The sequence below is a fragment of the Haematobia irritans genome, chromosome 2 (genome assembly GCF_050003625.1).
Source record: "Haematobia irritans isolate KBUSLIRL chromosome 2, ASM5000362v1, whole genome shotgun sequence".
Taxonomy (NCBI): domain Eukaryota; kingdom Metazoa; phylum Arthropoda; class Insecta; order Diptera; family Muscidae; genus Haematobia; species Haematobia irritans.
This window is the reverse complement of record NC_134398.1, coordinates 102,404,988-102,432,423: the sequence shown is the minus strand read 5'-3', so window position 1 is coordinate 102,432,423 and position 27,436 is coordinate 102,404,988. Positions and strand designations below refer to the sequence as shown.

The following is a 27,436-nucleotide window of genomic DNA, read 5'->3' as shown; positions in this document are numbered from 1 at the left end:
TTTGTGAAAACATGCAGCCATGTCCACCAAAAAACAATCAGCGTTCGAAATGTGGAAAAAATAAGACAATTTCTTTTATATATGCAATAAAATATGATTTGTATGACTTCATATTCTATTTTTCAGGGGGCGACTTTGTGCAAGTTAATCGAACGTCTAACTTATCACATTTATGCTGATCCAATGTTCGTTAGAACATTCCTCACCACATATCGATATTTCTGTACACCTCAAAATCTGTTGACGCTGTTAATAGAACGTTTCTACATACCGGATCCTAGTTTGGTGTATACAGAGCAACATACGAATGAAAAGGAGAACGCTCACTGCGACGGTGACAAGCTACATAAAAACTCCCAAAGGGAGGATTGGAAGAGATATCGAAAAGAATATGTACAACCTGTGCAATTCAGAGTGCTTAATGTTTTGAGACATTGGGTCGATCACCATTTCTATGATTTTGAAAAAGATCCCACATTACTTGGGAAGCTGTTAAACTTTTTGGAAGGTGTGAACGGGAAATCAATGAGGAAATGGGTGGATTCAGTCTTAAAAATTGTGCAGAGAAAGGTAAATACATTGGTGTTATACGTAATAAAAAAAATATTTATATTTATATATATTCCTTATATATCAGGGAGCTTACGACAGCACAATAGCGCGTACTATTTTGTTTTGTAACTTTTGTATTTATTTACCTCATTTCGATTCACACAACCCCACAGTTGCATTATATATTACTATATATGGGTTTAATGATTTGCTTACAGAGAAGCAATTTATTGCCAGCTGAAATGTTTGATTTTGTTGCGAATATTAAACTCATTTGTTTATATTACAGTTTTACTTCTTGAACCTTTTTTGACGTGTATACTTGTATATTTTCAATATATATCGGGGACCTTATTTGAGGAGTCACTGAAAACAAAGACAAAACAGTGATACTAATGCAAGGGGAGAGTCGCTAATAGAGTTTATTTTGCGTACTAACCTGGTAGTTTGCAATAAGGGAGATGCACCAACCTTCGTCACCAAGAACGGGCAAGAGGTGTTGGACGTCACATTGGCCTCTCCGGAACTGAATGATAAGATATCTGAGTGGCAAGTTTTGGGGGAACATAGCTTCTCAGATCATCGCTACATCAGTTTTAGATTGGCTGTTCGTACTTCATAGACCATATTTCCGCCAAATGTTAGGAAACCGATTGGAATAGGTATAGGGAATCGTTCGATATGATGATACCGGAAATACCAGAGACAAATATGAGCACTGTGCAAGATATCGAACACGTAGTGGAGAGGATTGCTAAGGCCTTCAATATCTCACTGAAAGCTGCATGCCCTAGAGGGAAGCCAAATGGGAAAAATCGACCACCATGGTGGTATACGGAGTTAAGTAATATGAGGAAATCCTGCAGGCAGCTCTTTAACAAAGCAAAGTCCACCAGAGCTCCTGAGGATTGGGACACTATGTTCTGGCGGTGTAACAGAGGCTCAGCGGTCATTTCTTATCGAGGAAATTGTATCGAAATATAGAATAAAATGGGCTTTAAATAGCGGACCTGATGGAATTGGTCCGGCGGAGTTACAAGCAGTGACTGAAAGAATTATCCCCTGGTTGCGGCGATATATAAATGATGTATAAACTTAGCGTATATTCCAGAAAAGTGGAGGGAAACAAAAGTCGTTTTCATACCTAAAGTGGGAAAAGCCTCTTACTCGAGTGCGAAGGATTTCCGACCAATCGGCTTATCCTCATTCCTACTTAAGACTCTGGAGAGGATGATAGATATTTATCTTAGAACTAGCGTCGATTCAAGTTTGCTCTCGAAACGACAGCATGCATACTCGAAAGGTCTACAGAGACCGCTTTGCATGAACTAGTCAGCTTTATTGAAAGCTCACTATTTGTCAATGAATACACAATCGTGGCATTTCTAGACATCGAGGGGCATTCAATAACGTGAATCCGAGCTCTATATTAAATGGACTGGCAACTCTGATTGTTGATCCAGGTATACTTTGGCTGCTAGACGAACTGCTAATGAGGAGATGAATTTCGGTCACATTAGGACAAGCAAACATACAAAGGTATGGGAACAGAGGCACTCCCCAAGGAGGAGTTCTATCACCTCTTCTTTGGAATGTTGCTATAAACAACCTTCTGGAAGGACAAAAGTGGTGGCGTAAGCAGTCGATGTGGCTCTAGCAGTCAGGGGAAAATTCCCATCCACAATCAGAGATGTTATACAGAGAACCCTCCGGATGACTGAGAAATGGGCGAAAGAGAATGGTCTTGGAGTAATTCCTGTAAAGACAGAATTAGTCATGTACTGCAAAGACCGCAAAACTCCCACGGTTAAGCCCATATCGTTAGGGGGTATTGAAATTCCCTTTGGTGAGTGTGCAAAATACCTTGGCGTTATTCTGGACAGTAAGCTGAACTTTAAGCTTAATATTGAAGAAAGAGCGAGAAAAGCCACGGTAGCTTTGTACTCGTGCAAAAAGGCAATAGGAAAAAAGTGTGGATTAAAACCGAAAATTGTGCATTGGCTATACACGGCAGTGGTTAGACCCATAATGCTATATGGTGTCGTAGTCTGGTGGCCGGCACTTCAGCAACCGACAGGTTTAGATAAAGTTCAGTGTATGGCGTGCTTGTGTATCTCAGGCGCATTCAGTAAGACAGGAACAGATTCCCTTAATGTCATGCTGCATCTATTGCCTTTAGGCATTTTGGCCAAACAGTCAGCTGCAACAACGGCTGTGCGGTTTCGTGAGCTATCGCTGTGGTCGGAAAAAATGTACGGTCACAGTTCGGTCCTCAAAATAATGCCAGATGTGCCTAACGTAGTGGATTACACTCTGGCGAAAGCACTTTTCGACAAAAAGTTTGAAACTCTAATTCCCAACAGTGAGGCGTGGTGTACACTGACACGGGGAATAAAAGATATATAGATTTCTACACTGATGGCTCCAAATTGGATGGACAAATGGGTTTCGGAGTATATTCTAAAGATCTTGAACTTCGAATAGCGAAAAGATTTCTAATCACTGTAGTGTTTTTGAGGCTGAAATATTAGCAATAAGAGAGGTGGCGAATTGGCTGAGAAGTAATGTTCCAACAAATATTGGCATTAATATATACTCAGACAGTCAACCTGCAATAAAATCCTTGGACTCTGTGTTCCTTAACTCAGAAACGGCCATAGACTGCCGCAAATCTCTCAACGAGATGGCTGAGCAGTACAATATTCACCTGGACATAGGAACATACCGGGGAACTGCGAAGCAGATGAGTTAGCAAGGCTAGGAACTACATTACGTATTCCAGGGGAACTAGAATCTGTTGGTATGTCTTTGGCTATCTGCAAGGTCTTACTGCGTGAGAAGGCTGTCATGATGGCAAATGTCCGATGGGAGAATTGCAAGGGTTGTAACGACACCAAGCAAATATGGCCCCATTTAAACTTGAACCGCAAACTAGATATGCTAGTGTTCTCAAGACGTCAGATATCACTTCTGATATCTCCTATAATGGGTCGCTGCCGAATGTTTTTGGAACAATCTGGTTGGTTCAAGAAAAGAAAATAATAGTGAAGGTTCAGTGGTTAAAACTAGAAGTGCTCATATGTAATAGGTACTTTTAGTTAAATGTGGTATCACAATGGACTGAATAGTCTAAGTGAGCCTGCAACTTAATCGGGCTGCCACTTTAACCTAACCTAACCTAACATTGGTAACGAAATGGTCGGGGAACCCATGCATTTCTATATGGCAATTTGGTTCAAACCCAATCCGTAGTGGTAGGTTAGGTGGCAGCCCGATGTATCAGACTCACTCACAAGGCTAAAACATTGGGCATTAGATGGAGACAGTTCATTGATGACTGACACTTAGAATGTTCAGTCCATTGTGATACCACATTGGTGAACTTCTCTCTTATCACTGAGTTCACCAATGTGGTATCACAATGGACTGAATAGTCTAAGTGGTAATTGAACGTTGTTGAAGTTATCGTAATCATCAACGAACTGTCTCCACATAATGTCCAATGTTTTAGCCTTGCTCTCTTCATCTATTTCTAAAAAGTGCTCTCTGAATGCCTTGGATCGTCTCGAAATATTACCCGTTGTAAACAAGTTTGTCTATCATCGACAAATATTTGGCGATACATCTTCTCAATGTCGCCATTAAAAACATAGCGGTAAAACCTCTATATTTCGATCAACAATGTCAAATCTTTCTGTAAAATCGCTTCGGGGTACAGAGTATCGTTTAAGCTCATGCCACTTTAAGTCGGACAAGATGCGATGAAAACTAGTCTCAGCTTCGTGGATGTCCTTTCTGATAAACATCGAGATCACTCTCCGTAAACCCGACTTTTACACTATTAAGTTGGGCTGTCAATACCCATGTTCTAGGCCACAAGAGAACTAAGAACATTACGTTGAATGTCATCCAAAATTATTTGGGGATAAAAATCCGCACCGATCAAAATATCCACCTGATAACTTCTTGCAAAGTATGGATCTGCTAATCCTACATCACCCACAGAAAAGCTTTCCGGAAATGAAATGGAGGATATTGGCAATTTCCTGGTAAGATGCGGCAACACCGAACCACATAGCTCCACCTTAATGTCCTCATCCTTTCCTGATGTCAATTCAAATACACATTGCTTCTGAGTCAGGCCAGCCAATGCATTGTGGAAATCAGATACCCAGGCGTTGACCTTTATAGTCGCTAAGCCGAGACGCCTTTTAAGTTTTTCTGAAATTAACGTTGCTTGTAACCCAGGATCCAACAAGGCCCTCGCACTGTAAAGGATTCCTTTCACTCCGATATTTGTCACGGCAGTCCGCAATAAAACGTGCTTGGACGACATAGCAAAACAGTTCTGAATATCCAGCTCCCTGTTAGAATTTTCCTGAGAAGTACGTTGACTTGTAGCAATCGCAATCGAACGAGGCAATCGCAAACGACGATCATTACCTCTATTTTCCACCGGTTGAGGAGTCATATGGCTGGCTGAAAGCGCCGTGGACATGAGAGCAGACCTACCTAAAAAGTCTGAGAAAGTTCCCCCATCGCTGCGGCACAGATTATATATGCCTCCCGACATTGTCGAAAAAGATAGGACGCCTCTCTCTCCTGCTCTTCTGCGCATTCGCAGTCTATGTTAAAATTCTAATATGATGTCTTAACCTTGTCCCCAAACTCTTAAATTTCTCTATACGTAACTCCAACGTATACATAGTGTGTGCCGCACTAGACATCGCATTATACTCCATCTCAAAAACAATGACGCAAACTACTTAAATTTTCATAATACCACCGGTTCCTCTATTTCGCGATATTACTTTATCCAAAATGGTTCAATCCAATTTTAAAAGAAGTGAGTAAGGTAGAAAGTCGGGCGGGGCTGCCTATATCATATCCTAAACCGCCCCTACTGAATTAGTAAACATAAGCATTGTTTGGGTATCATTGAAATAGGGTTATGAGATAAAGCGTATTTCCGCAGATCAAAGTTATTATACCCTGACCACTATGTGGTTTAGGGTATAAATACAATCAATATGGTCGATTTGAACGTCTCTTTTTCACAGTAGGAAATACGCGTCACAGCTCACAGAAAAAAATATATTAGACGATACCAACATTTTGTCGAATTACAATTTTAATTTAATTTTCTTTCCTGTTTTTCCTCAATCAAAAACTCATATTATTCAACATATTTCCTAATAAACAAATTCGCTATAGAGTAACCCCTTCAAAATCATCAATCCAATCTCTAATACCACTTCAAGTGAAAAAATGAAATTAAACGACTCTCCTTAGTTTGAGAGAGAACTCCACTTACGGAGAGCAACAAATATGTCAGACTTAGTTATAAGCAGTGCTGCCGCTAGTGAAAAATTGAGTGAAGTAGATTTTGGAAAAAACGTGGAGTAGATTGAATAAAATTGAAGTAGCGTACATTTTTGAAAACACAATAGAATTCATTTTATTATACCCTCCACCATAGGATGGGGGTATATTAACTTTGTCATTCCGTTTGTAACACATCGAAATATTGCTCTAAGACCCCATAAAGTATATTTATTCTGGGTCGTGGTGAAATTCTGAGTCGATCTGAGCATGTCCATCCGTCCGTCCGTCTGTTGAAATCACTCTAACTTCCGAACGAAAGAAGCTATCGACTTGAAACTTGGCACAAGTAGTTGTTATTGATGTAGGTCGGATGGTATTGCAAATGGGCCATATCGGTCCACTTACGTATAGCCCCCATATAAACGGACCCCCAAATTTGGCTTGCGGGGACTCTAAGAGAAGCAAATTTCATCCGATCCAGCTGAAATTTGGTACATGGTTTCAGCATATGATCTCTAACAACCATGCAAAAATTGGTCTACATCGGTCCATAATTATATAAAGCCCCCTTATAAACTGATCCCCCGATTTGGCTTTCGGAGCCTCTAAGAGAATCAAATTTAATCCGATCCGGCTGAAATTTGGTACATGGTGTAAGTATATGGTCTCTAAAAACTATGCAAAATTCGGTCCACATCGTTAATAGTACAATGATTAAAACCCCTATGTTCATCGTAATTAAAGGAATAGGAAAAACAATTAGGTAATATGGGGAAAATTTTTAAAATTTGAAACAGAACAAAAAGTGAAGTAGATTTTTGGAAGAAGGAGTGACGAAGTAAATTTTGTGAAAATGAAGCAAAATACTTCGATTGAAGTGGTAGCGGCAGCACTGGTTATAAGCACATTATTATTATGATTTTTTTTCCCAACATGACACCATATAAATTACACCGTGATCTAGGCCAAACTATATATATACATGCAGTAAATATCACTGATACAATGTAAATCCAATGAGTATATTCCTCCTCGGTAAATTCGAAACTTTGTAAACAGAGCGCACAACAACCTTTTGATCGCTGGTAGATATTTAAATTCTGAACAACGACTGAGAATAACGTGAAGAGAAAACGTTATTTTCTCTTGGCAAATACAATTCTCTTTTATCTTATTGAAAATTATTTACAATCGCTTTTAAGATCTTTCTGATATGATAACAGGCTGGCTGATAAGTCCCCGGTCTGACACATAGATGGCGTCGCTAGTATTAAATGCATATTATTTTTATATAGTACCAACCTTCAAATGATTCGTGTCAAAATTTGACGTCTGTAAGTCAATTAGTTTATGAGATAGAGCGTCTTTTGTGTAGCAACTTTTGTTATTGTGAAAAAAATCGACAAAAAAGGAATTTCGTATTTTGATAAAATACTGTTTTCTGAAGGGAAAAATACGGTGGAAGCAAAAACTTGGCTTGATAATGAGCTTCCGGACTCTGTCCCAGGGAAATCAACAATAATTGATTGGTATGCTAAATTCAAGCGTGGTGAAATGAGCACGGAGGACGGTGAACGCAGTGGACGCCCGAAAGGGGTGGTTACCGACGAAAACATCAAAAAAATCCACAAAATGATTTTGAATGACCGTAAAATGAAGTTGATCGAGATAGCAGAGGCCTAAAAGATATCAAAGGAACGTGTTTGTCATATCATTCATCAATATTTGGATATGCGGAAGCTCTGTGCAAAATGGGTGCCGCGCGAGCTCACATTTGACCAAAAACAACAACGTGTTGATGATTCTGAGCGGTGTTTGCAGCTGTTAACTCGTAATACACCCGAGTTTTTCCGTCGATATGTGACAATGGATGAAACATGGCTCCATCACTACACTCGGGAGCCACCGTGGTGCAATGGTTAGCATGCCCGCCTTGCATACACAAGGTCGTGGGTTCGATTCCTGCTTCGACCGAACACCAAAAAGTTTTTCAGCGGTGGATTATCCCACCTCAGTAATGCTGGTGACATTTCTGAGGGTTTCAAAGCTTCTCTAAGTGGTTTCACTGCAGTGTGGAATGCCGTTCGGACTCGGCTATAAAAAGGAGGTCCCTTGTCATTGAGCTTAACATGGAATCGGGCAGCACTCAGTGATAAGAGAGAAGTTCACCAATGTGGTATCACAATGGACTGAATAGTCTAAGTGAGCCTGATACATCGGGCTGCCACCTAACCTAACCTAACCTAACCATCACTACACTCCTGAGTCCAATCGACAGTTGGCAGAGTGGACAGCGGTGGACCGGTGAACCGTCTCCGAAGCGTGGAAAGACTCAAAAGTCCGCTGGCAAAGTAATGGCCTCTGTTTTTTGGGATGTGCATGGAATAATTTTTATCGATTATCTTGAGAAGAGAAAAACCATCAACAGTGACTATTATATGGCGTCATTGGAGCGTTTGAAGTTCGAAATCGCGGCAAAACGGCCCCATATGAAGAAGAAAAAAGTGTTGTTCCACCAAGATAACGCACCGTGCCACAAGTCATTGAGAACGATGGCAAAAATGAATGAATTGGGCTTCGAATTGCTTCCCCACCCACCGTATTCTCCAGATCTGGCCCCAAGCGACTTTTGCTTGTTCTCAGACCTCAAAAGGATTCTCGCAGGGAAAAAATTTGGCTGCAATTAAGATGTGATCGCCGAAACTTAGGCCTATTTTGAGGCAAAACCGAAGGAGTGCTAAGAAAATGGTATCAAAAAATTGGAAGGTCGTTATAATCGTGGTATCGCTCTTGAAGGGAACTATTTTGAATAATAAAAACGAATTTTGACAAAGAAATGTGTTTTTCTTTGTTAGACCGGGGACTTATCAGCCAACCTCTTAAGTGTTGGGCCCATAACCAAATCATAGATAAACCTCGAATGGAGAAATATAAGTCGTATGACAATGTGCGCGCGTCGTAAGGGAAAAATATAATGGAAAATTAACCATTAACGCCCAAGCTAAATGTTTCTTGTAGATTTTTTTTACCAAATTTCGTATACTAGGGTAATTTGGTCCAAAAATTTTAAATCTGGAATCAGATTTTTTCTTAAAATTTTAGTTTTTGAGATATAGGGTGTTCGAATAATCGAATACTGGGCGGTATTTAGCATTTTTTATCAAGTATGTAATAAAAACATTATTTTGATTTTTAGCACAATTTTATTGTATTTTAACTAAATTATAAAAGATAATATAATATAAGCTAATTGTTTTTTTTTTTTGTGGTATATTTCAAAACAATGTGTATGAAGTGAAACATTACATCCCAGCAAAAAATGAGCTTCCAAAAAAGTAGTTTGAATCCCCAAATTGTGATCCGAAAGTAGTGTCAACTTGGATCATTTCCATTGAACCAGTCTTAGAATAGCTCGTTTCCAGAGTTATGTTACATAGCTCGTTTCCAGAATTATGGACAGAAAAAATATAAGAAGACGGTTAGGAGCAAGCCACTTCCCTTTACCTGGCCCGATGAGTGTTCACGAGCTTCTGAAAAAGTAAATGGAAAGCTCGTGGATATTTTTTATTTGTAATTCTTTATTAATTAATTAAAAATTCCATTACATGACATTATTATATATAACATCTATTTAATAAAGATAAATATAACAATGTTTAATTTAATTTAACAATATTTTTTATAAAAACGTCTGTCTCGTTTTATGATTGATTCGGATTAGTTCATCTACCAAGTATTGCCTGTATTTCATAGCCGATTAAATCTAGTAAACTAATTTAATCCAATCGCTTTCTTCATGGCTTCAATATATCCTTCATTTTATCATCATTCAATATAATTTTCCGGAAATAAGCAATTATAAATTCCTTGAGAACTGGGCAAAGTGTTGTATATTTTCAATGGCTTGCATATTGTAGAGGTGACATAGTTTTTATACGTATAGGGATACACAACCTCTTGTTTTTTTTAGCAAGAAATTCATTTTTGATATTTCGTGGAAGTTCGCAATTTTTACGTGAATATAGGCCACAAGACTCTAACGACATCTATGGTGGCGTAGAAGCGATCAATCGATAAAAACTATATTTACACTTGAGCTGTGTGATATTTCAAATGCAGATCTCAAAATTTGGTGTGAAATTTCGATTGGTACTTACCCCCTTATAAAGCTAAGACTGAATGGTGGGATATTTTTAAATCAGTACACCAATTGTCCCACTAGTATGCATGAAGTATTTTTGGCCAAGAAGGACTAAAGATGTAAACTCGTGGTCCAAACCATGTAAATAATTTCAGCAACAGAAAACTAAGCGTCAAACGAGATCATGTGTAGAACGTATACCATTCCTTCAGGTCGTTTCAAGCATATACATATGGACATTGTTCACGTAAGCATTTGACCCACTGTGTGGAGTGGTATTACGTGAACAAATCGCCTCCGCTCTCTGCCGTTTGCCTCTCTCACTCTCAATCCGTTGAATTCTGTTTTTCGTCAAGTTTTGCATTGAAGTCTCAAAAGGGACATTTCAATCGATCTTAATTTATTGTTTTTCTTTTTGGCTCAGTTGCAATAAACATATCGAAGAGGCAAGCGGCAGAGAGCTAAGTGAAGTTTAAATCAAAATCAAAGCCTGAACGTGGAATTGATCTCAATTACAAATAGAAACAATAAATACCAATAACTGAATTAAATAAGCAAAATAAACAAAAGTGTGTGTGGTGTATACATTTTACAAAGGTTACAAGGTAGCTAAACATTGGTCCTACTAGCCTCTACAAAAAGTCAGCGATATCATCAAGGTATGTACATTTCTTTTGTACAATATAATATACTGGCCCTATATACTGGAAAGTTTGCGTTAATTGTGAATATTTATGTTTTGCTTGCATTGTGAAAAATTATTGTCTCTTTTGGATAATTCGGGCTAGCACTAAGCCGAAGAAATGTGTAGCAGCTAAATGTGTGGAATATAAATATACGATTGTTTTGAAAAATAACAAATATTTTGGTCGGCAACAATTTTGTGCAACAACAAATTTCTACGTGTTAGTATCAAAGTAAATAAGAAGGCACAGTAGTATAAGGGTTTTAATTTGAATAATTTTATAGGTAATTCATTTTGAGATTGGTTACGCTACACTTGTTGGTTAAGCTACACTTGTAGTTTAGTCAATGCATGGTTTTAAGCTGAAATCAAAAACAACAATAATGATTGAAGAGAAACCAACAATAACAAACAAAGCGAATATTGATTGTATTACACTCATAATCTGTCTCCGTGAAATAAGTTTAAGGCATACAACTGGTTTTATAGACATTTGTTGGCCGTATACTGTGAATGAAGGTAAAGTAATTATCGAGATGGGATAGGTAGAGGAATACTTAAGTCTATGCCCATGCAAAGAAAATGAGCGAGGCTGACTCAAGTAACTATTATTACTCAACGATTGAGGCAGAAAAACAGGAGTTGCTAGGATTGTGGACAGAACTAAAAGATAGTTATAAGAAATGTAATGCGGACGCAGAGTGTAGCAAATCAAATAAACCGAGCAAAAAAATTTGAAAGTTCTTCCAAAGGCACAACTTTAAAAGCACTTCCAAAAGATCTACTCCCAAAGATGTTCTTTATTTCAACTACACAGGAAGTTTTTTTAATTCAATTATTTATAACTCGTTTTTTTCTTATTTTTAATGGGTAAATTTAATTTTTTGTTTCAAAAAGGTTAAAACAGAGTAAGCTTTAATAAAATGGTACAAATTATTGAAATTTTGTCGAAAAAAAAAATTCAAAATCCATTCAAGAAATATTGCGAATTTTTCAAAATATTTTATTTCAAACGTTTCGGACAAGCGTTAGAATGCATTAAAAATCATAAAAAATTATAAAAAATATTTACTTGTCAAAATATGACATTTTTTAATTCACATCCAAAACACTGAATTTGAATCACAGAGTACGAAGTGATGCAAATTCAGTGCAACGGCTGTTAAAATGGTGGACATCCGTCCTATGACAATCCCGTGTTAATTCATCGCTTCCGGATCCAAAATTTCACTACTTTTTTGACGACGCTTTTTTTTACTGGGAAGCTGCTGTTAGAAAGCGTATGCGTGAGATTCACACCATTTACATGAACTGTATGACTATATTAGGTAACTGGAAGAGTAAATCAATTGTTTCTCAAGGGGTAGCCAAGACGAGTTCATCGTCCATTAGCATCCCTTCTTGTGACACAGAAGTGTTCCATGGGGATTATGTGTCTTGGCCCAGCTTCGGCGACCTTTCTACCGCTATACAGTAAGCCCTCGATTTACGTCGTGATTGGTTCCGAAATTTGACGACGTTAATCGAAACGACGTAAACCGAACTAAAAATTGCTCATACTTACTCCTAAGTCCATTTATGTATGTATGTGCGTGTACATAATAAAAAACTTTAAAAATAAAGGTAATTCAGTAATTTCGGTAAGAATTTCAGAAAAAAATGTTTCGATGTCATCATCGTTGATACTTATTTTACTTATGGAAGGCGCTTCCGATAAAGCGAGCAAAAAATCGACGACGTAAATCGAAGTTTGATGGAACAAAAATTTGACGACGTAAATCAAAGCAACGTAAACCGAGGCGACGTAAATCGAGGGATTACTGTATACATTAATAACAAAAAACTTAGCCCCGTCTAAAACTTGTTTCAAAAAACAAGTGGTGAGGCCAGGGAGATAAACCGCGGAGTACAGTTGGCAGTGGAAGGTTTCGATATTGCCCAATTGAGAATTTTATTTATTTGTCTCAAGAAGTTAAATAGGGATATTTCAAATTGTATATCGGTATAAAAACTCTACAAAATTGATTTGGGATCGTGGGATCCTATATTTGTTTTCCAGTGTTCCTCAAGCTTACCCAAGTTAACATTGTCTCTGTGGGAACAGTCCATTGGTGAAAAGACGGAACTTCCAAAATCAGAAGATTTAAGTAAATTTTTAACTGAGAGGTTTCAGACATTGGAAAGTGTATCTGACATGATGAATACTCACGATTTTGGCCCGCCGAAGAAAAAGAATAACTTTGAGAACTCAAAACAGTTAAATGTTTTAACTGAGAGGTTTCAGACATTGGAAAGTGTATCTGACATGATGAATACTCACGATTTTGGCCCGCTGCAGAAAAAGAATAACTTTGAGAACTCAAAACAGTTAAAGGTTCATCATGCAAAAGTCAGCAATCCGAAATGCGGATTGTGTAAAGAGATGTATGAATTAAAATGTTGTCCCAAGTTTTTGAACATGAATCCAAAACAAAGACTATCGGTTGTTAGGAAAAATAAGAGTTGCTTCATCATTTTGGTCCGAGGGTATGCAGCGGCAAAATGCCTCATTAAATCTACGTGTACGAGGGAACCATCGTGGTGCAATGGTTAGCATGCCCGCCTTGCATACACAAGGTCGTGGGTTCGATTCCTGCTTCGATCGAACACCAAAAAGTTTTTCAGCGGTGGATTATCCCACCTCATTAATGCTGGTGACATTTCTGAGGGTTTCAAAGCTTCTCTAAGCGGTTTCACTGCAATGTGGAATGCCGTTCGGACTCGGCTATAAAAAGGAGGTCCTTGTCATTGAGCTTAACATGGAATCGGGCAGCACTCAGTGATAAGAGAGAAGTTCTCCAATGTGGTATCACAATGGACTGAATAGTTTAAGTGAGCCTGATACATCGGGCTGCCACCTAACCTAACCTAACCTACGTGTACGAAATGTGGTTCAAAGCACCATACAATGTTGCATATAGTAGGAAGTGTACAACAGAATAGTTCAAGCATATATAATTTGTCGAATCTGCAACCGGCTATTCAAAGTATACAGTCCACTGAAACGCCGTCTACATCGCAAAATGTGAGGGCATACCATATGTCGGTCTGTAATAAGACTATGTTAGCAACTGCTTGGATTAATATTTTAAAAGATGGTTTGGCTCACAAGGTGAGAGCTTTAATTGACCCTTGCTCAGATGATACATTTGTCTCTAAGAAAATTCAGAAAGTACTAAATTTTCCGACCAAGCCCGTCCCAGCTGAAATAACAGGCCTAGGAAGTGGTGCAATGGCTAAATGTTCGCAAATTGCATTTTTAAAAATCGCCTCAATTCATAACAACAATTTCATGGCGGAAATTGATGCACTAGTAGTGTGCGACGTAACTGTCGACGTGCCAAGACATTCATTTTATGATCTTCCAATTGGTCCGGTGGATATCCTAATAGGGGGTAATTTGTATCCGTTAATTTAGTTAAGTGAGGTGAAACACGGCGTTCTTGACCCGTTAGTGGCATAACAAACAGACTTTGGATGGATTGTTACTGGCCCAGCCAATAATAGGAAATTGAAACAATCGATTGGAGTTTCACATTGTACCCGCGTGTCAATTGATGAACAACTGGCAAAATTTTGGGAAGTTTCTAGAAAAGGAATTATTTCTGAAAATGATAGGCTCTGTGAGGAAATTTACAAAAATACGACGGTACGAACGTTAAGCGCCAGGTATATGGTAGATTTGCCTTTTAGGAACGAGAAATCATTGGCTCGTAAACCAGATCTGAAGAGAATGTCATCGAAGAATATTTGTCTCTTGGACATATGGAGAAATTGATGCTCCTAAATCAGATTCTGGTAATTATTTTTATTTGCCTCATCAAGGCGTTTTTAAGCCAGAAAGCACTACTAATTAATTGGCGGTTTTACAAATACGTATTTAACGCCGATATAACTAAAATGTATAGGCAAATTCTGGTCAATCCGGACCATGCCACGTATCAACGAATTGTATATCGTGCCTCTCCAGAAGAAGAAATACAAGATTTTCAATTAAATACCGTGACCTTTGGGGTCAACTATAGGGTCGAGACAATATGTATGTAGACGACTCATTGGTGCTCCCATTCTGTCTCGGAGGCATTGGAGGCTCGAGATCAGCTGATTGCCAATTTGGAATCCGCTGGATTCTAGCTCGGAAAATGGACTTCTAATAAGAAGAAAATTTTAGAGAATTTACCTCGTGACCATCCACTTAATGAGGAGTTCTTGGATTTTGATGACAAGAGCTCTATAAAAACGTTTGGCATAAGATGGAATGCTGCCTCTGATAGTTTCTATTTTGTCACTGAGAAATTGGCTCACAAAGAATCATTTACAAAAAGGGAAGTGCTTTCAATCACAGCACAACTTTTCGATCCGTTAAGTTGGCTCTCACCAGTGATAATAAATGCAAAGGTGCTTATGCAAATGATGTGGCTCGACGATATTGGATGGGATGATCCAATCAAACCTATTAAAGTGGAAAACTTTTGTCTCAAATTATGAAGGAATAGACCTTATAAAAATAGACAGATTGTTTAGATTTCTAAACATGCACCATCCGTGATATGTGTATTTAGGATAGATAAGGCTTAAGGCATAATAAAATGAAAACGCATTACATGTGTAGCCGTAGCTGATAACGCAGCAATGTGGTTGACATGCGTGGCCATAAATATTACTTATACAGCACTTATAGTGCTGTATAATTATTTGCTTATCTTTACTTTAGAATATTTAGATTGTAGCTAGTTTAAGATTTAGTATAAAAGGATGGATATTTTTTAGAATAAATTAGTGACTCACAACCACTCAATCGTGTAAGAAGTTATTATTATTTCTTTACATTTTGGTCCTTCGAGCCGGATTGAGTTTCCCTCATCCGCGGTAATTCAAACGGTAAAATCCTGCACACTTGTGTTCATTAGGGAACCCCGTTCTGTGTGCAGGTAAATCAACTGTTCTTTACAGGGGTAAATAACAACAACTTATTGGAGGATTAGATTGCTAGGATGCATCTAATGTAAAGAGTAATGGAACCGAAATCTGAAATAGGATTGGAGAGGAGGTTCCAGTGGCAAGTCGGGAGACTTGAAGATAGATTGTGTGAAAGCCAACGTGAATTAGACAATTTTCCCGGAGAACTGTTGAAGAGCAAGCATTGCTTGGATTTGGAATTCACTAAATTGCAAAATATAATGGTTGTTGCCGATTTGGATTCTGAGGAAGTGCTTGGACTCTTTGAGCTTATGGAGGATCTGTACGACGATCTGAGGGCACAAATTCTTAGGAGATGGAGATCAATGGAGGCTATAAGGATGGCTAGAGAAATGCGGAAACAAATTGAGGCAAACTCTAATGGACAAAATGCTAATGTGAAGTCTATCTATACCAAGAAAGAAGCCATTGGCGCAGGAATCATGCTCCAATGGAAGGAGCCCCAACACCGAACCTACTATTTGGGTCTATAGGAATAGATCAGATGAGTCATACTCGATTAGAAGGAGCCCTGATATCAATCCTACAATTTGGGTCTATAGGAATAGATCCAAAGAGTCGTCATACGAAAAAAAGAGGCCTACAAAAGCAGAAGTTTGTGGTACTACTGCCCCCGCAACTGATGGTACTGCTGCTACGCAAGCCGTAAGAGCAGCCGATGCTGAAGTGTCTGCTCCACTTTCAACCGAAGAAAACGTGTAGGATCCACAAAAGGCGTCAAAGCTGCTGAGATTTTGGGAGAATCTCTTAATGTTTCTTTCTTATCTTTACAGGGAGAAGATTTGGCCTCTGAGAGTTTAGATGACGTGTAGGCTCGGGAAGTAGACGGAGGAGCTGTTGTTTCTGAAAGAGCAACATATCCAAGGCATGAGTATCCAATAAAAAAGCGAGGGAAGCAATTATCCACCGCCCAAGTGAGCAAGCGAGGTTCACCGCCGGAGTGCAACGAAGGGCAGAGTTGGTGCGTTTTACGGAACTGTTCGCTAATCATGGGTGCAGTTTGCTCAACGAAGGAATAAATAGAAGGAACATAATGCTTCATTGGCGCAGGCAGAAGAAAGCCAGACCGGACACAAGTTTGATTATTTGATGTGCTACGCTTTAAGAATTTAGCGTAAAGTATAATTATTAAAAAAATGAGTATTCTGTTTAGTTTCGATAGGTAATCATATTTGGTATAAATGTATCATGTGGCCGACCGCAGAATGTTTAGATTTATAAGCATGCACTATCTGCGTTTAAGGCATAATAAAATGAAAACGCATTACATGTGTAGCCGTAGCTGATAACGCAGCAATGTGGTGCACATGCGTGGCCATAAATATTACTTATTCAGCTGTATAAGTATTTGCTTATCTTTACTTTAGAATATTTGGATTTTAGCTAGTTTAAGATTTAGTATATAAGGATGAATATTGTTTAGAATAAATTAGTGACTTACAACCACTCAATCGTATAAGAAGTTATTATTATAAACACCAAGTCATTCGTGCCAATGGCCGCCTTGGTTCTACAATGGCACTTACGTACAATGAGTTTATACATCACCTAACTCTGCATGGGGGATTGCAATTGACTCTAGCGACAATTAGACTCGAGTGTTGGATTATTCGGGCGAAGATTCTTATAAAGGCCAGAATTAACCGGTGCAAGGAATGCGTGGTTTCACGTCAATTACGCCAGGGCCAAATAATGGGTCCGTTACCAGATGATAGGACAACATTTGCCACATCTGGTGTAGACTACGCAGGCCCGTTCGACATTAGGTTAGGTTAGGTTATGTGGCAGCCCGATGTATCAGGCTCACTTAGACTATTCAGTCCACTGTGATACCACAGTGGTGAACTTCACTCTTACCACTGAGTGCTGCCCGATTCCATGTTAAGCTCAATGAGAAGGAACCTCCTTTTTATAGCCGAGTCCGAACGGCGTTCCACATTCCAGTGAAACCACTTAGAGAAGCTTTGAAACCCTCAGAAATGTCACCAGCATTACTGAGGTGGGATAATCCACCGCTGAAAAAACTTTTTGGTGTTCTGTTGTAGCAGGAATCGAACCCACGACCTTGTGTATGCAAGGCGGGCATGCTAACCATTGCACCACGGGTAGAGGGTGTCGAATATCTAAGGGATACATTTGTCTTTTTATTTGCTTCGTAACAAAAGCGGTTCATTTGGATCCAGTCTGTGACCTATCGACACAGGCATTTTTAGCCGCATTTACTCGTTTTGTTTCGCGAAGAGGATTTTCACGCAAAATGTATTCGGACAACGGCAGAAATTTTGTTGGCGCTGCAAAAGAATTAAATATAAGCCTTAAACGTGTTATCCTCTGAGCTACGTGATGAAATTGTTTCTCGTTACGGGTATCAACAAATAGAGTGGCATTTTATACCGGCAGCAGCTCCTCATATGGGAGGGCTGTGGGAGGCCGGCGTAAAAAGCTGTAAAACGCATCTGAAGAAAATATGTGTCAAATTCGACATACCTTTGGGGAATTTGCACTAAACTTTCCTCTATAGAATGTATGAATTCTCGACCTTTAGCTGCACCATCAGGAAGTCAAGATGATCTCGCAGCGCTCACGCCTGCTCATTTTCTAGTTGGATCTTCGCTCCTATCACCCGTAGAATTAGAAGAAGTTCCTTCGAAAATCGCTCTAATGGATCGGTGGAGTAAAATTAAAATTATTCAAGAGTTCTGCCGCAGATGGAAATCTGAACTTAATAATCGTTTCAAATGGAAAGCTCAAAAGGAAAATTTGGCCCTAAATGATCACGTAGTTTTACGAAACGAAACTATTTGTCCCACCGACTGGCGTCTTGGCCGGGTAGTTAAGTTGTACAGGGGACAGGATAATCAGATACCGGTTGTGGATGTTAGAACACAAGCTGGAGTGGCCACTCGTCTAGTACAAAAGTTAGTCCTTTTACCTCGAGCAGAATAATAAAAAACTCCAAATTATGTCTATTGGTCCAGTATGGTTCGAATGTGACTAGTTACTACACCCAGACTTCTACATTTCCCTTGGCCTGGCATCTTGCCAGTTCGTCTCTGGGGTATGCTCAATGATGTCCGTACCGTTTCAGTTGATCTCGTTCGTAGAGTGCCGGTTGGCCATACGAATGCCTGCCATGCCATTGCTTGCACATGCTATTCGGTCCAGATACGGAGCAGAGAACTTTGCAGGCCATGGGTTTCATATTCCTTATCCCTGCTCTGTGGTATTAGACGCAGACGATGAATACCTATGTCTACCACGAAGAAAAATAACTTACCTTTTGCACTGGATACCATTTTTGGCATTTTTTGGACAAATGGATATTGATCTTGAATTGGACAATCAACATATCTGAATTTAAATTTGAAGCTTAAGTATATATTTATCTTTTGGTTTGCTTCTCTTGAAATATTATCTAGCATTTGAATTTGGATTAAATCCTATAATAGTTGGCCCAATAGCAATTTGAATTGTTCTCCTTTTTTAATTTAATTAACATAAATTCAATTTAATTATTAATTAATTAATTATTCTCTTTTGCATAAATTTATACCATTCATTTATTAATTTACATCATCGAACAAGTCGCCTTCGCTCTCTGCCATTTGCCTCTCTCACTCTCAGTCCATTGAATACTGTTTTTTCGTCAAGTTTTGCATTGAAGTGTCAAAAGGGATATTTCAATCGATCTTAATTTGTTGTTTTTCTTTTTAGCTCAGTTGTAAAAACATATCGAAGAGGCAAGCGGCAGAGAGCTAAGTGAAGTTTAAATCAAAAACAAAACCTGAACGTGAAATTGATCTCAATTACAAATAGAAACAATAAATACCAATAACTGAATTAAACAAGCAAAATAAACAAAAGTGTGTGTGGTGTATACATTTTACAAAGGTTACAAGGTAGCTAAACAGACATTGTGAGACCACTTCCTCCTAGTGACGGATTTTATTACATTTTGACTATTATAGACAGGTTGACGCGCTGCCGAGAGGCATTTCCAACGCAATTGCTAATAATTACGAATGTTTCTCGTTTCGGTGTGGCAGAAGTTAAAACTACCAATCAAGGAAGACAGTTCGAACAATGTCATGAACGAATAGTCTTTAAAGAGCTGTACGAACGTGTTCGTACGAGTCGACCGGTTAAGGGATAGGCAAGAGGCACCACATTAAGGTCCTTTCGTTATTCAAGTGAGAAAACTAAAGACATTTTTAATTAATAAAGATGACGAAGAGGTAACTGCGTCAATTGATCGCCTAAAGCCGGCATTTGATTTGCCTGAGAAATTGTCTGGACCTATTATGAATAAGAGAAAAAAACTTTTTTTTTACTTTTTTATCCAAACAAGTTTCCATAGATACCTGTAACAGCCTACTCTCTAAAAATTATGAAATTACGATTAAATCGATTTCTTAGCACATTTGATCCATAAGAACAATTAGTTGAATAATTTCCATTACATGTCAGGACACATGGCATTACTTTTAGTTCCATGGCATCATTTTTAGACTCATGGTTAAGACCAAGGCCGTAGCCAGGATTTTAATTCGGGGGGGTTCAACTTTAAAAAAAAATATTCATACAATCTCATGTGTAGAAAATTTTTATTTATGCATAGGTATGTATACAATATTTTTATAATATTAAATTGAGCCAACGGGCTTTTTGGGCAGCAAATAAATCAATGACTTCTTCAGTCGGGACATTTATTCGGCGATGAACCGACATTAATGCCAATCCATTGAGTCTACTCTCGCCACTACTCTACTCTTTAATCTCTTCATTTTTGAAAATGAACGTTCGGATGAGCACGTAGTAACTGCAGGGATGGAAAGTGCAGTACTAAAGTACTTTTTTCAATACATTTTCACCCCGGTCAGTACCGTAGTACCCCCGCGAATGAGTTAGTACCTTTTGTGTAGACATTTTTGAGTCGATATCAGATTTATGGTACAATAGCTTTGACAAAATATTTTGAGAAAGTCTTTATCAACCTTATTTGCTAATAGTCTTTTACAAATATGGCAAAACAGACATGTGACTAGTTACTACACCCCGACTTCTACATTTCCCTTGGCCTGGGAATGTACCGACATCTTGCCAGTTCGTCTCTGGGGTATGCTCAATGATGTCCGTACCGTTTCAGTTGATCTCGTTCGTAGAGTGCCGGTTGGACATACGAATGCCTGCCATGCCATTGCTTGCACATGCTATTCGGTCCAGATACGGAGCAGAGAACTTTGCAGGCCATGGGTTTCATATTCCTTATCCCTGCTCTGTGGTATTAGACGCAGACGATGAATACCTATGTCTACCACAAAGAAAAATAACTTACCTTTTGCACTGGATACCATTTTTGGCATTTTTTGGACAAATGGATATTGATCTTGAATTGGACAATCAACATATCTGAATTTAAATTTGAAGCTTAAGTATACATTTATCTTTTGGTTTGCTTCTCTTGAAATATTATCTAGCATTTGAATTTGGATTAAATCCTATAATAGTTGGCCCAATAGCAATTTGAATTGTTCTCCTTTTTTAATTTAATTAACATAAATTCAATTTAATTATTAATTAATTAATTATTCTCTTTTGCTTAAATTTATACCATTAATTTATTAATTTCCATCATCGAACAAGTCGCCTCCGCTCTCCGCCATTTGCCTCTCTCACTCTCAGTCCATTGAATACTGTTTTTTCGTCAATTTTTGCATTGAAGTGTCAAAAGGGATATTTCAATCGATCTTAATTTGTTGTTTTTCTTTTTAGCTCAGTTGTAATAAACATATCGAAGAGGCAAGCGGCAGAGAGCTAAGTGAAGTTTAAATCAAAAACAAAACCTGAACGTGAACTTGATCTCAATTACAAATAGAAACAATAAATACCAATAACTGAATTAAACAAGCAAAATAAACAAAAGTGTGTGCGGTGTATACATTTTACAAAGGTTACAAGGTAGCTAAACAGACATTGTGAGATCACTTCCTCCTAGTGACGGATTTTATTACATTTTGACTATTATAGACAGGTTGACGCGCTGCCGAGAGGCATTTCCAACGCAATTGCTAATAATTACGAATGTTTCTCGTTTCGGTGTGGCAGAAGTTAAAACTACCAATCAAGGAAGACAGTTCGAACAATGTCATGAACGAATAGTCTTTAAAGAGCTGTACGAACGTGTTCGTACGAGTCGACCGGTTAAGGGATAGGCAAGAGGCACCACATTAAGGTCCTTTCGTTATTCAAGTGAGAAAACTAAAGACATTTTTAATTAATAAAGATGACGAAGAGGTAACTGCGTCAACTGATCGCCTAAAGCCGGCATTTGATTTGCCTGAGAAATTGTCTGGACCTATTATGAATAAGAGAAAAAAACTTTTTTTTACTTTTTTTCCAAACAAGTTTCCATAGATACCTGTAACAGCCTACTCTCTAAAAATTATGAAATTACGATTAAATCGATTTCTTAGCACATCTGATCCATAAGAACAATTAGTTGAATAATTTCCATTACATGTCAGGACACATGGCATTACTTTTAGTTCCATGGCATTATTTTTAGACTCATGGTTAAGACCAAGGCCGTAGCCAGGATTTTAATTCGGGGGGGGGTTCAACTTTAAAAAAAAAATATTCATACAATCTCATGTGTAGAAAATTTTATTTATGCATAGGTATGTATACAATATTTTTATAATATTAAATTGAGCCGACGGGCTTTTTGGGCAGCAAATAAATCAATGACTTCTTCAGTCGGCACATTTATTCGGCGATGAACCGACATTAATGCCAATCCATTGAGTCTACTCTCGCCACTACTCTACTCTTTAATCTCTTCATTTTTGAAAATGAACGTTCGGATGAGCACGTAGTAACTGCAGGGATGGAAAATGCAGTACTAAAGTACTTTTTTCAATACATTTTCACCCCGGTCAGTACCGTAGTACCCCCGCGAATGAGTTAGTACCTTTTGTGTAGACATTTTTGAGTCGATATCAGATTTATGGTACAATAGCTTTGACAAAATATTTTGAGAAAGTCTTTATCAACCTTATTTGCTAATAGTCTTTTACAAATATGGCAAAACAGACATGTTCATGTGGGAAGAAAATCTCGATTTTGTAAAAGATATAGTCAAAAACAGGATTTTATTGAACTTCAACAATGTTTTAGTCGAAAAAAGAATGCGATTCTATATTATCGATTTTTTATTTCGGTAGAAAATGTTGTCTAAATTTTATTTCTATATAGAATTTTTGCAAAATTTTATTTTTATAGATAATTTTGTCAAAATTTTATTTCAATTGAAAATTTTGTAAAAATGTTATTTCTATAGGAAATTTTTGCAAAATTTTTTTTCTATAGAATTTTTTTGCAAAATTTTATTTCCCTTCGTTTTGTTTTGTTATTGTTGGTTTTGTTCTTTAAGCATTGTTGTTGTTTTTTTATTGCAGCTTAAAATCATACATTGACTAAACTACAAGTGTAGCTTAACCAACAGAGGAAAAGAATGTTTGTCAAATTTATTTGGGCAAAGCCCTATAGACTGCAAGATGGTTGGATGGACGCACGTTTCGGAATTACCACATTCCTCATCAGCATCCCCTACTTGCAGCAAAACTATCAACCAATTATAAGAATAAATTCAGGCAGTTCATTAAACCCAACAATGAACCACACTTGAACCTTCCGAAAAAAAGGTTTTTGTATGATAGCCGGCTATAGAAAATTTTTGCAAAATTTTATTTATATAGAAAATTTTGTCAAAATTGATCCCCCTCATCCCACCCCCTGAATACGGCCTTGGTTAAGACATAGACCAATGAAATTGGAAAGTATTATTGTTATTAGTATTGCTGTCCCAAACGGTTGTTTAAATGTTTTATAGTGGCAATCGTTGATGACAGCAACTTGTAAATCCTATTTTGATTTGAATGGCTTGGATAAATTGGCTAATGGACGAATTTGTTGCTACATGTGTAGGAAATATTAGTTTCTACTAAATCTATACAATGCAGATAAGAAAAATACTATTTTTCTCTTTTACTAACGTTTTTTATAATTTTTTTTGCAGAGTGAACAAGAAAGTTTCCAGAAACAGATAACTTTTGCATATGGTCATAGTCCACCACCTATAGAACATCATCTAAATGTACCCGAATCTGACATTACATTACTTACATTGCATCCCTTAGAATTAGCGCGACAACTGACTCTCTTAGAGTTCGAGTTATATAAGAACGTGAAACCTTCAGAATTAGTGGGCTCACCATGGACCAAAAAGGATAAGGAACAAAAAAGTCCAAACTTGTTGAAAATAATGAAGCATACAACAAATGTTACACGTTGGATAGAGAAAACAATTATTGAAGCAGAAAACTATGAAGAGCGCGTGGCAATGGTAACAAGGGCGATTGAAGTAATGATGGTAATGTTAGAATTAAATAACTTCAATGGAATATTGTCCATCAGTGCTGCAATGGGCAGTGCATCCGTATATCGTTTAAAATTGACATTCCAAGGATTGCCAGCTCGCTACGAGAAGTTTTTGGAAGAATGTCGTGAGCTAAATGACGGCCATTTAAAGAAATACCAAGAACGTCTTCGATCTATTAATCCCCCCTGTGTACCATTTTTTGGACGATATTTAACGAACATTCTGCATTTGGAAGAAGGCAACCCTGATTTTTTACCCAATACTAATCTTATAAATTTTTCGAAAAGACGAAAAGTGTCTGAAATAATAGGAGAAATACAACAGTATCAAAATCAACCGTATTGTTTAATGGCGGACGCTAAGATAAGGGTAAGTTGCAGTTCTAATATAACGCCATTTCAAAATTGTAATCTATTATAGAAAAGCTTTTCCCACACGAGACAACTAGAAAGAAATTATGGAATTAATTTGGCTTATTTGCAGTTGTCTGCTGAGTCAGCACATAAAGCAAACGCGAATTTTTTGCGCACTGTTCTTCAGATTGAGGGCTCAACCGTATTCTTAATTTGTTATTCTCATAAAATAGAGTTACTTTATACGAGTAAGCCATAGAGCCATAAAACCGGTTTTTTAATGTCTGTCTTTCTCGGTTCCGAAAACCCGTAGTGTTATCCCAAGCCGTTCGATGTTGTTTTTTGAAACAAATAATCGGTATAACATGTTTTATAAAAACGCGTATGTTTGCAAATATAATTTATTGCCATGAAAAATCAATGAAAAAATTTGGTTTTTTAATCATATGTGCTTTGTCCCTATTTGGAAAAGATTTCGTTTTCAATTTATTAAAGTACCCAGACTTAATTAAAAATTCAATTTTACATTGCATATACAAATATCAAGATCTTGCCATGATGTGAATCGTAACGTATCTGTGAATGGTGGTCGCTACCGTGAGATGATATCCAATTTTTTTGTGAACTATTTAACAGGTTGGCTGATAAGTCCCCGGTCTGACACATAGATGGCGTCGCTAGTATTAAATGTATATTATTTTTATGTAGTACCAACCTTCAAATGATTCGTGTCAAAATTTGACGTCTGTAAGTCAATTAGTTTGTGAGATAGAGCGTCTTTTGTGAAGCAACTTTTGTTATTGTGAAAAAAATGGAAAAAAGGAATTTCGTGTTTTGATAAAATACTGTTTTCTGAAGGGGAAAAATACGGTGGAAGCAAAAACTTGGCTTGATAATGAGTTTCCGGACTCTGCCCCAGGGAAATCAACAATAATTGATTGGTATGCAAAATTCAAGCGTGGTGAAATGAGCACGGAGGACGGTGAACGCAGTGGACGCCGGAAAGAGGTGGTTACCGACGAAAACATCAAAAAAATCCACAAAATAATTTTGAATGACCGTAAAATGAAGTTGATCGAGATAGCAGAGGCCTTAAAGATATTAGAGTTGGGTAGTTCCGGAGTGAACTAGCTCTTTGGAACTATTCCGTGGCTGGAACTAAATCAACTGGATCCGATACCTGTACTCTTTCAGCTCCTCAGTTCCTTATATTCATTTCGTTGTGTACTCATTCCATTTCTTTCGCTCTTTATGACAACAGCTCTCACTTAAATTGAAGTTGCCAGATCCTTAATGAAGATATCGAAACTGTTCCAACCTAAATATCAATACCAACATGCTTTACAAAAATTATGTAAATCAGCATAACCTGTACAATGCGGAAGAATATTTTCCGCAATAAAAACATCATAAACGAAAGGCGAATTCTTTTGGTCTAATGTCGGCAAACTATTTTTTTACGTAGTAACTTTTGATTTTCTCTATGAAAAAAATGTAAACACTATATTTCCAAAATAAATGTAGATCTTTGTATTAGCATTGATCTCTAAAATTTTTTCTACAGAATTATACCATTATCTAATTTTAGTCCCAAAATCTTTATTATACAAATTTATGTTCAAGAAATTTGATTAAATTTTTGTGAACTTTTATGTTTTACTTAAATTTAGTGTTCATACGTTTTATTTTCCTGCGGAGCTAAAAGAAAATGTCAATATATGGGATTCTTTAAGCACTTTTCCTTATCCGGATCCAAAAGGAACTGTGGAACTAAATGATGGAACTAGTTCCTTTTTAGGAGCGGATCTGAAAAGATCGATCACTTTAGTGAGCCGGGATCGCCCAACTCTAAAAGATATCAAAGGAACGTGTTGGTCATATCATTCATCAATATTTGGATATGCGGAAGCTCTGTGCAAAATGGGTGCCGCGCGAGCTCACATTTGACCAAAAACAACAACGTGTTGATGATTCTGAGTGGTGTTTGCAGCTGTTAACTCGTAATACGCCCGAGTTTTTCCGTCGATATGTGACAATGGATGAAACATGGCCCCATCACTACACTCCTGAGTCCAATCGACAGTCGGCTGAGTGGACAGCGGTGGACCGGTGAACCGTCTCCGAAGCGTGGAAAGACTCAAAAGTCCGCTGGCAAAGTAATGGCCTCTGTTTTTTGGGATGCCCATGGAATAATTTTTATCGATTATCTTGAGAAGGGAAAAACCATCAAAAGTGACTATTATATGGCGTTATTGGAGCGTTTGAAGGTCGAAATCGCGGCAAAACGGCCCCATATGAAGAAGAAAAAAGTGTTGTTCCACCAAGACAACGCACCGTGCCACAAGTCATTGAGAACGATGGCAAAAATTCATGAATTGGGCTTCGAATTGCTTCCCCACCGACCGTATTCTCCAGATCTGGCCCCCAGCGACTTTTTCTTGTTCTCAGACCTCAAAAGGATGCTCGCAGGGAAAAAACTTGGCTGCAATGAAGAGGTGATCGCCGAAACTGACCTATTTTGAGGCAAAACCGAAGGAGTACTACCAAAATGGTATCAAAAAATTGGAAGGTCGTTATAATCGTTGTATCGCTCTTGAAGGGAACTACGTTGAATAATAAAAACGAATTTTGACAAAAAAATGTGTTTTTCTTTGTTAGACCGGGGACTTATCAGACAACCTGTTATTTCATATTCATTGGCCTCCTAGATCTTGCGATTTAACGTCTTTAGACTATGTTTTGTGCGGCTATGTTAAAGCTCATGCCTGTATACAGACAAGACCGCTTCAATTGACGTATTGGAAGAATCTGAATTATATAAACTCTCCTTTCGCAAATAGTCTGTACTAGAGGAGTGCACGAGAGTAATATATTACTCACGCACACTCACGACGGAAAAATTTTACTCAGGCAACCTCACG

General features: G+C 37.9%; 1 protein-coding gene across 1 annotated transcript in view; it reads left to right on the top strand.

The window, feature by feature from the left end:
* Nucleotides 1–126: 126 nt before the first annotated feature.
* Sos (Son of sevenless guanine nucleotide exchange factor) overlaps nt 127–27,436 on the top strand; it is a gene marked incomplete at both ends in the record, with an annotated part of 72,841 nt that continues 45,531 nt past the window's right edge. Inside the window, 2 exon segments of the mRNA XM_075295761.1 lie at nt 127–570; nt 23,800–24,531. Of these exon segments, the coding sequence (XP_075151876.1) occupies nt 127–570; nt 23,800–24,531 (1,176 nt within the window).